Source organism: Lepidochelys kempii, chromosome 5, assembly GCF_965140285.1.
Source record: "Lepidochelys kempii isolate rLepKem1 chromosome 5, rLepKem1.hap1, whole genome shotgun sequence".
NCBI lineage: Eukaryota > Metazoa > Chordata > Testudines > Cheloniidae > Lepidochelys > Lepidochelys kempii.
In genome coordinates this window covers 1,133,640-1,145,059 of record NC_136384.1, presented here as the reverse complement: position 1 = coordinate 1,145,059, position 11,420 = coordinate 1,133,640, and the positions used below count along the sequence as shown (strand labels likewise).

Below are 11,420 nucleotides of genomic sequence, written 5' to 3'. Positions count from 1 at the left end.
GGGGGCCTGCAGCCCTGGAGAGGCTGGCTGAAGGACTGGCATGGGCTTTGGACTCTCGTTCAGGCCAGAGGAGCGGGAATGTATCGGAACGCTAAACGAACCTGCCACGGGCAGGACCGCTGAGGGGAGCGGCCCTGGGGCAGGCAAGGGGAAATCGCCCGTCGCTGGGCCATCGCTGACGTGGCAGCTCCTTGGCAGAGGCCTGCAGCGGAGCAGCTGCCCAGGAGACCTCGCTTGGGGCTCTGTCCTCACGCTGCCCCTGACCCCCAGCCTTGCCTCAGCCCCTGCTTATCTTCGTGCTGGGACCCAGGGAGCCCCCTACACTCCTGGAGAGGAGCGTGGGGCCGGGCAGGAAAAGCCAGGCCAGAGCTCCAAGGAGTAGCATTTCAGTCAGGGAAGAATGACCCCAGTCCCCCAAAAAGTACCTCTCCCACGGGCAGCTATTGGTAACCTTTATTGCAGGACAAAGCCTCAGTGAAAGGCAGCTGTTAGCTACCATCTCCCTCCCCCAACATCTCTGTCCCTTCTGACCGTTCAGAGAAAACAGCACCCAGCACTGGCTGTGGCCCTCCTGCTCCCTGGCCATCACAGGATGGCCCCTCGCTCAGTGGCTCTGTGCCGAGTGGCCAGGTCCACCCCGAGGGAAGCGGTGTGGCTAGGAATGTTGAAAACCAACTGGAGAAGGCCCTGGAGAGTAACCTGCCAGGAGCAGCTGCACCCGCCTTCCTGGCAGAGGGGGAAATGGGTTGTTTGTACAGCACCTCACGCTCCGGGTCCTGGGCCATAACCCAGGGGCTACAGTAATGCAAGTTCTCTAGGCCTTAGGGTCCGGCTCTGAGCAGATTGCAGCCGAGGTGGGAGCAGCATGCCCGGCTGGTAAAGCACCAGGTTTGAATAGAGTTTCCCTTCCCCGCTTTTCCCTACAACTCTACTGAGTTGGGCATCAGCTTCCTCTAGTGTCATTGATGCAGATTATTTACAGAGCACCGGCACTATCCGAAGCCCCCTTCCCAAAGCCAAGGGCCTTGGACGCAGAGACCTGCTGCAGAAGGGCAGGCCCCCGGCCTGCAGCGGCTCTAGTTCTTTTCCAGCCTCCCCGGCAGCAAGCCTTGCTGGGAGCAGGGATTACACAAATGCCACGGGCCTACCCTACCCGAGCAACTGTCCAGCATCATGTGCTCAGGGGCCCTAAGCTCATCAGTAAGGCTGGGAGGCAGAATTGGGTGGGCCTGTCCCCCCAGCAAGGGGACCCCAGCTGCACAACAGTGGCAAAAGCATGAGGTAACGCTATTGGATGGTCGTAGGGTTGGGAACCGCGGGGCAGGCTGAGCTGGTGTGGGTTGTTTGGCACCTGCTGCTGGGATGTCAGTAACACTGATTGAGTGCTGGGCACCAGAGGAGGGTGTTATCCTCGATGGGCCAGAGGGGAGCCCTTTCTAGGCACGGTGGGGCAGGAATCAGGAACCATGGGATATCTCACACTACAGGCTAACTAGCTGTAGCCTTCCTGTGCCCAAGGGGCAGGAGCCCACTCCCATGACTAACTTCCTCTCCCCAGTTGACTGCTATCGCTGAACTCCAGGGAAGTTCGGGCAGGGCAGGGCTGGGCTGAGGGAGGTGGGCGTGGTTAGCATTGGTTTGTAAAAGCAGCTATTCCCTTCCCAGTAGCACTCTGCACAAGGCTAATTGGAGGAGAATCATAGAATATCAGGGTTGGAAGGGACCTCAGGAGGTCATCTAGTCCAACTCCCTGTTCAAAGCAGGACCAATCCCCAATTAAATCATCCCAGCCAGAGCTTCGTCAAGCCTGACCTTAAAAACTTCTAGGGAAGGAGATTCCACCACCTCCCTAGGTAACGCATTCCAGTGTTTCACCACCCTCCTAATGAAAAAGTTTTTCCTAATATCCAACCTAAAGCACCTTGATATGGGAGATCAGTGGGAGTTTGGCTTCACCCCCTGCCTGGGGATGGGAAACTGAGGCAGAGAGAGGGGAAGCGTCTTGCCAAGGGAAAGGAACAGAGCCCAGCCCTTACTTAATACAGTTTTGTAGTTAGCTTCTGCATAGATTAACCCTTTCCTAGTGTCCTTTCAGTCCGGAAAGTGCTCCAGGCTCGTTAAAACAACAGGTACCTGGGTCCCCCGTGTGCACTGAGCGGGAAAGCGAGTACCATTTACACCTGACACACATCACTAGCACCCATGGGGCCTGGCAGCCTGAACAAGCTGCATGCCCAGGTGCTGGTGAAGTGCAGGCCATCCTGGGCCTTCCTTCAGAAAGATGCAGCATGAGAAGGTGCAGTTCATTTTGCTTGTGCTATTGCACCAAGCACAGGTAAGTCCCGTCCCATCCCCCTACCATGGGAAGGTGATAGAGATGGGGGAAATCAGGGTCACTCCCTGCAGGGGTTCTGGGCTACCCCGCTGTTTTCAAGCCTCACCAGCAGCATACAGAGAGGCTAGTAATGCTGCTCTTTTGGTAGGTCACACATCCAGCAACCCCCCTTCATAAAGCAGCCAGTGAGCGCCTCAGCTGTGGGAGGGTTGGAGACACCGGGCATGAGGAGAGAGTCCTCTTCTGGAGGCAGAGGCCATCCCCACTCCCATTTGTCATGGCTGGTGTCCTCCCCTCTCAGCTCCAGGGCTCACCATGCCCTGTGCCCCAGGGCACTGTAGGGTTAGAGCTAGAAAAGTCCTGGTGACCTTGGACCTTCCAATTTAGCTCAGCTAAGGGCTGCCAGCAGCTGGCCACAAACTGAGGCAGACTGCAGCCAGCCTGTGGGGATTACAGGTCCTAGCATGCCACGATGCATCTAAATGGCAGGAGCCTCAGCTGGGCATGACATACCGAGACCTTAAGTCCCTCTGTATTAATGATGTTTGGCCCCTCCCACACCACTTTTTCAGAGCCCTACAGACATGAACCAATTAATCTCCACAGGCCTTAGGAGCTGAGTCAGATAGTTATCCCCACGTTACAGGTGGGGAAACCGAGGCACAGGATCAGTCAGTCACTGGCCTGAGGTTAGTAGCAGAGCTGGGACTCCCACTCCAGAGCTCCTGGCTCCCAGCCCCAACCTCATGGCGAGTAAGATGCTGCCTGTCAGGCAAGCCAGGCAGGGCCATTTCACTCTCTAGAAGTCCATAACACTAGAAGGGTAAGACAGCTAGGGTGCCAGGCAAGAGTGCATGGCAGGGGCTGACCTAGACTCATAGAAGATTAGGGATGGAAGCGACCTCAGATCATCTAGTCCAATCCCCTGCTCAAAGCAGGACCAACCCCAACTAAATCATCTCAGCCAGGGCTTTGTCAAGCCTGACCTTAAAAACTTCTAAGGAAGGAGATTCCACCACCTCCCTAGGTAACCCATTCCAGTGCTTCACCACCCTCCAGAGCCTGGGATGGGGCCTTGGGGTAGGGGTAACCCTGAGCACCGGTTGCATAACCCCCTTCAGACTGTGCTACAGGCATGAGGTTGCCCCGTCCCTTGCCAGCCCTCCTGGCAGACAGTGGCTCACTTCCACCTGGTGACCTCCAGACTGTCATGGCAGGCACTCCGAGCCTGTAGCATGTTCCCCTTAGCCACCTCCTGCTCATGTGGGCTCAGGTGATGAATTACCATCAGGTAGCGGTAGTTACACACCCGCCACCTCACGTTGTGCTTGGCGAAGCGCGCACTGGATTTCATCCGGATCCCAGCTTTCTCAGCCAAGATGCCGACGTAGGCATCTTCTACCGGGATGGGGTGGACGTGTTCTGCTGCCCACAGGATCTGCTCAATGGCATCCAGAGACAGGATGTAGCCGATGCCACTGGCATATGGTGGGTATTCATCTGGGTGGTAGTCTTGCCTGGAGACAAACCATTTGCTGGAAGGCTCTCTGATGACCTGCCGCTTCTCCCTGGAGAAGAGGGATCCTGCATACAGGCCCGTCTTAATAGTGTTGTGCTCCAGCAGGAACTCCGGCAGCCGGTCTGTGTTGACGAAGCAGTCATCATCTGTCTTTAGAATGTAGCTGGGCCGGCACTGCTTGGCCACCCACTTAAACCCATGCATGACCTTCAGGGTGAGGTTCCGATAGGTGTCCTGATAATTCCCAATCAGGATGTCCCCAAACTCCTGCTGCTCTCTCTGGATGCCCTGGGCTACCCCAACATCTGCAGACTGGCCAACTAAGAACACAGACTGCCATTGGTATGCTGTCGGTCCCTCATGGGCAGCCCAGGTTCTCCTGATCACCTGCCTGGGCTCTGAATTCCCTGGGGCTGAAGTCACGAGGATCAGGAGCAGCTGCCCAGGCTCACAGTGAGGATCTGTGAGAGAGTTAGTGAACAGAGATGGAAAGTCCACGCCTCTCTGGACAGATTCAATGGCCCCAAAGCGAGACCTTCTGGGCAGCTTCCCTTGGATGATGGGGAAGCGACTGGAAAGCTGCCATCTCTTCTGGACATCAGCTGTCATGACCAGCAGGCACCAAAGCAGGATGAGTGAGAGAAGGCCGCTGACACAGATCAGCCCTTTTAAGCACCACGGATGCATCAGTGCCATGGGAGAAGGAAACAACAGGCATTGTAAGCACGACAGCTCCAGCAATTATACCAACCCTGCCTGGCTAGGGAGAGAAGACAAGGCAGGGAGGGAATTCCTCAGCACCATGCATCTCTCCTGCCCCGCTGCCTGTCAGCTGCAGGACACATAGGGCAAGCCTGAGCAAGAGAGCCAGTGAAGCACATGGAAGAGGCTTTACTAAGCTGGGTCACTGGCTGCCTCATGCATGTGCTGCACCACGGGGTAGGTGTGATGGAAAGGTCATCTGGAACATGCACGGGCAAAGCAGTCAGAAAGGACACTGTGACCCAGCTACTGCAGAGGGGCAGGACACACATCTCACACCAAGTCTGGATCATTGCTGTTCAGTGACTATAGGCTCCTTTCATGCTGGGCTGCAAAGCCTAATCTGACAGGAGCATCCAAGTCAAGCCCCCACTGTGATTCTTGGGCCATGAATAGTTCTGAGTGGATTCAGTGCAAGTAAGATGAATGCTGTATGGACTGCAGCTGATGGTCTCCCCTTGGGCTGGGACTAGAGAGCTTTGAAACGCTGCAGGTCATGGCAGAATCTCAGGAGATCCAGTTACTCCTTGCAGTGTCTTCTTCTGGGCTTTGTCCCATTGCACTCTGGCTTTGCTTCCTGAGAAAGAGAGAGAGAGAGAGAGAAGAAATCAAACTCCTGAGATTGGAGACCTTGCGTTTCCAGGCAGAAGAGACTGCATCTTCAGGCCCCAGATACTATAATGGACAAGAGATTCTCCTGCCCTAGCCAGAGTGAGATCAGAAGTAGGAGAATTCAGCCAGTGATGCTCCAAGGGGTCCTATGTGTTCTCTTCCCCCTTATATCACCTCTTCTCAGAGTTCTCTGGGTAACTGTAGTAATAAATAAGTAATCACCTCTTACCTCCTTCTGTCTGAGTAGCTCAAAGTACTTTACTAACACTGACTGTCATGTTTCTTTGATGCGAGGGACAGGATTGTCACTCTGATTTTACAGATAGGGAAACTGAGGCACTAAGTGAGGCCGGGACTGTCCTGAACTCACACGGCAAATCTGTTCCATTAGCCTTTTCTGTGCTTTCAAGAGCAGGACATAGAAAGTGGCTGTCTCCCAGTCCTGTGCTTTAGTCACAAGCCCAAACAAGGGGCTCGTCACTTGCAGAAGATGCATGAGGCCCATTGTGACAGGATGTCAGGGAAGGTCAAGACCAGGAATGTGGAGTCCAGTGGTTTTAGGAGAAAGGGATCCTGAGCTCAGTCACATGGGAAGGCAAGGGACCATTCCAGCTCCAGGCACTGTCTTGCCAAAGCCACAATGGGTTCTCCCTCCTCTCCATCCAGCATGGCTGTTTGGGTGGGACAGTGCAACCACATGGAGCCTGCACTGCTGTTGGGAGGTCTGGCCTGATTGCTGTCTGGGCTCCTGACCTTCCAAATAGCACCTGCATACAGGTCTCCCATATTGCCCCTTACACCAGGGAGGTGCTTCCTGTAAACTTCCACAAAACCACCTCATTGCCTCCTTCAAACTTGCCTTTGCCAGGGAAATGCTTGGCAAGAATTAGGCTACTGGTATACAGAGCCCATAGCCTGTCACACTCACCAGAACCATCTGTTTTGTTACGCTCCCCTCTCCATCTGCATTCATCTATTGTCGCTTGTCTTACTCCTTAGACTGTAAGCTCTTTGGGGCAGGGACCTTCTTTTTGCTGTCCCTACAGTGCCTAGCACCAGGGGGTCCTGCTCCACCACTAGGGCTCTCCCACCCACTGAGAGTTTCTGTTGCTCTTCTCTGAGCTCCCCAGAGGGAAGAATTTCTCTGGTATTAAGGTGGGCAAAGTGGAAAGCAACAGTCCATGGGTGGTCATGCGAGAGCCACATTCAGACACAGCATCAGTTCTGTGGGGATGTCTTTGTGGCCCAAAGATTTGAGGCAGTCACATCAAATTGGAAATACCTTTCTCATTTCTTACCCACTCTCGGTGCCGGGTTTCTCTCCGCCATTCTGGTGTCTCAGGCTTCTCCCACCCCCTGCCAAGTTGCTGGGATTATCTTCCCCGGGGTTGGCTCTCCGGAGCCGGCTCTCCGGAGCCCTGACTCCCTTGTCGTCCCTCCCACCTGGTCGCAGGCATCACTCACCTGTTCGCTCTCCTCTGCATCACAGGTGTTACAGGAAATGGCTTTACAGGCGAGGGCCCCCCAGACTCGTCCTGGCTGCCCCATGCCCAGGGCTGCGCCCCAGCACCTGTCAGTGGGCTGCAGCAGAGTCACTGCGAGGAGCCCTCTTGGCCCCTCCCTGCCCTGCGGCTAACGACTGGGGCTGCTGCCTCAGGCCCTTGGGCTTGGCGAGACAGTCACAGGGTGAGTGCAAGGGAGGAGTAATCCCTACCCCCTCCTCTTCTTAGCCCTCCCCCCATGTGTCTCTTTGCCCCCCCTCCCGCTCCCAGCCCCCACTTGGCCCTTTGCGGCATCCCCGCCCCCTCCACATAGCTCTTCTTAGCCCTCCCCCGCATGCCTCCTTGGCCCTCCCCAGCACCCCGCCCTGCCGTCTCCTTGTCCCCCCCAGCACCCCTGCTCCCCCACAGCTCTTCCTAGCCCTCCCCCCTTGGCCCCCCCAGCACCCCTGCCCCCCACAGCTCTTCTTAGCCCTCCCCCTTGTCCCCCCAGCACCCCTGCCCCCCACAGCTCTTCTTAGCCCTCCCCCTTGTCCCCCCCAGCACCCCTGCCCCCCACAGCTCTTCTTAGCCCTCCCCCTTGTCCCCCAGCACCCCTGCCCCCCCACAGCTCTTCTTAGCCCTCCCCCTTGTCCCCCAGCACCCCTGCCCCCCCACAGCTCTTCTTAGCCCTCCCCCTTGTCCCCCCAGCACCCCTGCCCCCCCACAGCTCTTCTTAGCCCTCCCCCTTGGTCCCCCAGCACCCCTGCCCCCCACAGCTCTTCTTAGCCCTCCCCCTTGTCCCCCAGCACCCCTGCCCCCCCACAGCTCTTCTTAGCCCTCCCCCTTGTCCCCCAGCACCCCTGCCCCCCCACAGCTCTTCTTAGCCCTCCCCCTTGTCCCCCCCAGCACCCCTGCCCCCCACAGCTCTTCTTAGCCCTCCCCCTTGTCCCCCCCAGCACCCCTGCCCCCCCACAGCTCTTCTTAGCCCTCCCCCTTGTCCCCCCCAGCACCCCTGCCCCCCACAGCTCTTCTTAGCCCTCCCCCTTGGTCCCCCCAACACCCCTGCCCCCCCACAGCTCTTCTTAGCCCTCCCCCTTGGTCCCCCCAACACCCCTGCCCCCCCACAGCTCTTCTTAGCCCTCCCCCTTGTCCCCCCAGCACCCCTGCCCCCCACAGCTCTTCTTAGCCCTCCCCCTTGTCCCCCCAGCACCCCTGCCCCCCACAGCTCTTCTTAGCCCTCCCCCTTGTCCCCCCAGCACCCCTGCCCCCCACAGCTCTTCTTAGCCCTCCCCCTTGTCCCCCCAGCACCCCTGCCCCCCCACAGCTCTTCTTAGCCCTCCCCCTTGTCCCCCAGCACCCCTGCCCCCCACAGCTCTTCTTAGCCCTCCCCCTTGGTCCCCCCAACACCCCTGCCCCCCCACAGCTCTTCTTAGCCCTCCCCCTTGTCCCCCCCAGCACCCCTGCCCCCCCACAGCTCTTCTTAGCCCTCCCCCTTGGTCCCCCCAACACCCCTGCCCCCCCACAGCTCTTCTTAGCCCTCCCCCTTGTCCCCCCAGCACCCCTGCCCCCCACAGCTCTTCTTAGCCCTCCCCCTTGTCCCCCCCAGCACCCCTGCCCCCCACAGCTCTTCTTAGCCCTCCCCCTTGTCCCCCCCAGCACCCCTGCCCCCCCACAGCTCTTCTTAGCCCTCCCCCTTGTCCCCCCCAGCACCCCTGCCCCCCCACAGCTCTTCTTAGCCCTCCCCCTTGTCCCCCAGCACCCCTGCCCCCCCACAGCTCTTCTTAGCCCTCCCCCTTGTCCCCCCAGCACCCCTGCCCCCCCACAGCTCTTCTTAGCCCTCCCCCTTGTCCCCCCAGCACCCCTGCCCCCCCACAGCTCTTCTTAGCCCTCCCCCTTGGTCCCCCCAACACCCCTGCCCCCCACAGCTCTTCTTAGCCCTCCCCCTTGTCCCCCAACACCCCTGCCCCCCCACAGCTCTTCTTAGCCCTCCCCCTTGTCCCCCAACACCCCTGCCCCCCCACAGCTCTTCTTAGCCCTCCCCCTTGTCCCCCCCAGCACCCCTGCCCCCCACAGCTCTTCTTAGCCCTCCCCCTTGTCCCCCCCAGCACCCCTGCCCCCCACAGCTCTTCTTAGCCCTCCCCCTTGTCCCCCCAGCACCCCTGCCCCCCACAGCTCTTCTTAGCCCTCCCCCTTGTCCCCCCCAGCACCCCTGCCCCCCCACAGCTCTTCTTAGCCCTCCCCCTTGTCCCCCCCAGCACCCCTGCCCCCCACAGCTCTTCTTAGCCCTCCCCCTTGGTCCCCCCAACACCCCTGCCCCCCACAGCTCTTCTTAGCCCTCCCCCTTGTCCCCCCCAGCACCCCTGCCCCCCACAGCTCTTCTTAGCCCTCCCCCTTGTCCCCCCCAGCACCCCTGCCCCCCCACAGCTCTTCTTAGCCCTCCCCCTTGTCCCCCCAGCACCCCTGCCCCCCACAGCTCTTCTTAGCCCTCCCCCTTGTCCCCCAGCACCCCTGCCCCCCACAGCTCTTCTTAGCCCTCCCCCTTGTCCCCCCCAGCACCCCTGCCCCCCCACAGCTCTTCTTAGCCCTCCCCCTTGTCCCCCCAGCACCCCTGCCCCCCACAGCTCTTCTTAGCCCTCCCCCTTGTCCCCCAGCACCCCTGCCCCCCACAGCTCTTCTTAGCCCTCCCCCTTGTCCCCCCAGCACCCCTGCCCCCCCACAGCTCTTCTTAGCCCTCCCCCTTGTCCCCCCCAGCACCCCTGCCCCCCACAGCTCTTCTTAGCCCTCCCCCTTGGTCCCCCCAACACCCCTGCCCCCCACAGCTCTTCTTAGCCCTCCCCCTTGTCCCCCCCAGCACCCCTGCCCCCCCACAGCTCTTCTTAGCCCTCCCCCTTGGTCCCCCCAACACCCCTGCCCCCCCACAGCTCTTCTTAGCCCTCCCCCTTGTCCCCCCAGCACCCCTGCCCCCCACAGCTCTTCTTAGCCCTCCCCCTTGTCCCCCAGCACCCCTGCCCCCCCCAGCTCTTCTTAGCCCTCCCCCTTGTCCCCCCCAGCACCCCTGCCCCCCCACAGCTCTTCTTAGCCCTCCCCCTTGTCCCCCAGCACCACTGCCCCCCACAGCTCTTCTTAGCCCTCCCCCTTGTCCCCCCAGCACCCCTGCCCCCCCACAGCTCTTCTTAGCCCTCCCCCTTGTCCCCCAGCACCCCTGCCCCCCCACAGCTCTTCTTAGCCCTCCCCCCTTGGCCCCCCCAACACCCCTGCCCCCCCACAGCTCTTCTTAGCCCTCCCCCTTGTCCCCCCAGCACCCCTGCCCCCCCACAGCTCTTCTTAGCCCTCCCCCTTGGCCCCCAGCACCCCTGCCCCCCACAGCTCTTCTTAGCCCTCCCCCTTGTCCCCCCCAGCACCCCCTGCCCCCCCACAGCTCTTCTTAGCCCTCCCCCTTGTCCCCCCCAGCACCCCTGCCCCCCACAGCTCTTCTTAGCCCTCCCCCTTGGCCCCCCCAACACCCCTGCCCCCCCACAGCTCTTCTTAGCCCTCCCCCTTGTCCCCCAGCACCCCTGCCCCCCACAGCTCTTCTTAGCCCTCCCCCTTGGCCCCCCCAACACCCCTGCCCCCCACAGCTCTTCTTAGCCCTCCCCCTTGTCCCCCCCAGCACCCCTGCCCCCCACAGCTCTTCTTAGCCCTCCCCCTTGTCCCCCAGCACCCCTGCCCCCCACAGCTCTTCTTAGCCCTCCCCCTTGGCCCCCCCAACACCCCTGCCCCCCACAGCTCTTCTTAGCCCTCCCCCTTGTCCCCCCAGCACCCCTGCCCCCCACAGCTCTTCTTAGCCCTCCCCCTTGTCCCCCCCAGCACCCCTGCCCCCCACAGCTCTTCTTAGCCCTCCCCCTTGTCCCCCCAGCACCCCTGCCCCCCACAGCTCTTCTTAGCCCTCCCCCTTGTCCCCCAGCACCCCTGCCCCCCCACAGCTCTTCTTAGCCCTCCCCCTTGTCCCCCCAGCACCCCTGCCCCCCACAGCTCTTCTTAGCCCTCCCCCTTGGCCCCCAGCACCCCTCGGCCCACCCCTACTCGGCTCTTTGCAGCACCCCTGCTCCCCCCCCCCGGCTCCAGGCTCGCGGGGGCGGGTACCAGCTTCCCACTCGAGGAGCCGTCACGCGGGGGGGAGGGGCTCGGCGTTACTTACGGGACACGCTCCTCGTCCAACCTTTGCTCCAGCTCGAGTGAATGACGGCGCTGGACTACAGCCAATGGGGGCTCGGCGGGCTAGGGATGGGCGGGGCCGGAGCGAGATTAGACCAATCCGGAGAGATACCGAGAGAGGAACGGGCTGGAAAGGGCGTGGTCACAGTGAATCTGGACCAATCCAAGAAGAGTCCGAGGAGGAGGGGCGGGACGTGGGAGCATTGACCAATCCGAGGAGGAGCCACGGATATGGGGCGGGATTAGAATCCCCCGGACCAATCCAGAGAGGGGTCTCTGGGAAGGGGGTGGGGTCCTGAAGGAGTGGGCGGGGCCAAATGGCAGGGCGGGGCCTGAAGGAAGGTGGATCCGATTACCCAATCAGGATGCTAAGGGCGGGCCCGTGCGCTTCAGATTAACTAGGTTGGAAGGGGGGGAGGAGCTTGAATATTGCCGCGGCCGTGGCCAATCAGAGAGCGAGCCGGGCGTCGTGGGGCGCGCGCTTTGGGCGGGAAGCGGAGAGGGAGGTTGAGCGGCC

General features: G+C 60.7%; 1 protein-coding gene across 2 annotated transcripts; it reads right to left on the bottom strand.

The window, feature by feature from the left end:
• Positions 1-438: 438 nt before the first annotated feature.
• Positions 439-10,933, bottom strand: LOC140911058 (beta-1,3-galactosyltransferase 5). 2 transcript variants are annotated; one of them, XM_073343280.1, is made up of 2 exons: positions 10,887-10,933; positions 439-5,193 (listed from the first exon to the last, which is right to left on the bottom strand). In XM_073343280.1, exon 2 carries the CDS (start codon positions 4,548-4,550, stop codon positions 3,516-3,518), a length of 1,035 nt encoding a protein of 344 aa, XP_073199381.1. In that variant the 5' UTR covers positions 4,551-5,193; positions 10,887-10,933; the 3' UTR covers positions 439-3,515. The 2 variants fall into 2 exon arrangements, with proteins under 2 accessions (XP_073199381.1, XP_073199382.1); XM_073343281.1 differs by lacking the exon at positions 10,887-10,933 and adding an exon at positions 6,693-6,962.
• Between the last annotated feature and the right edge of the window lie 487 nt (positions 10,934-11,420).

Bases quoted from the DNA above. Each gene is read 5' to 3' on its own strand.
- LOC140911058 (XM_073343280.1), bottom strand. From the start codon at position 4,550: ATGGCACTGATGCATCCGTGGTGCTTAAAAGGGCTGATCTGTGTCAGC.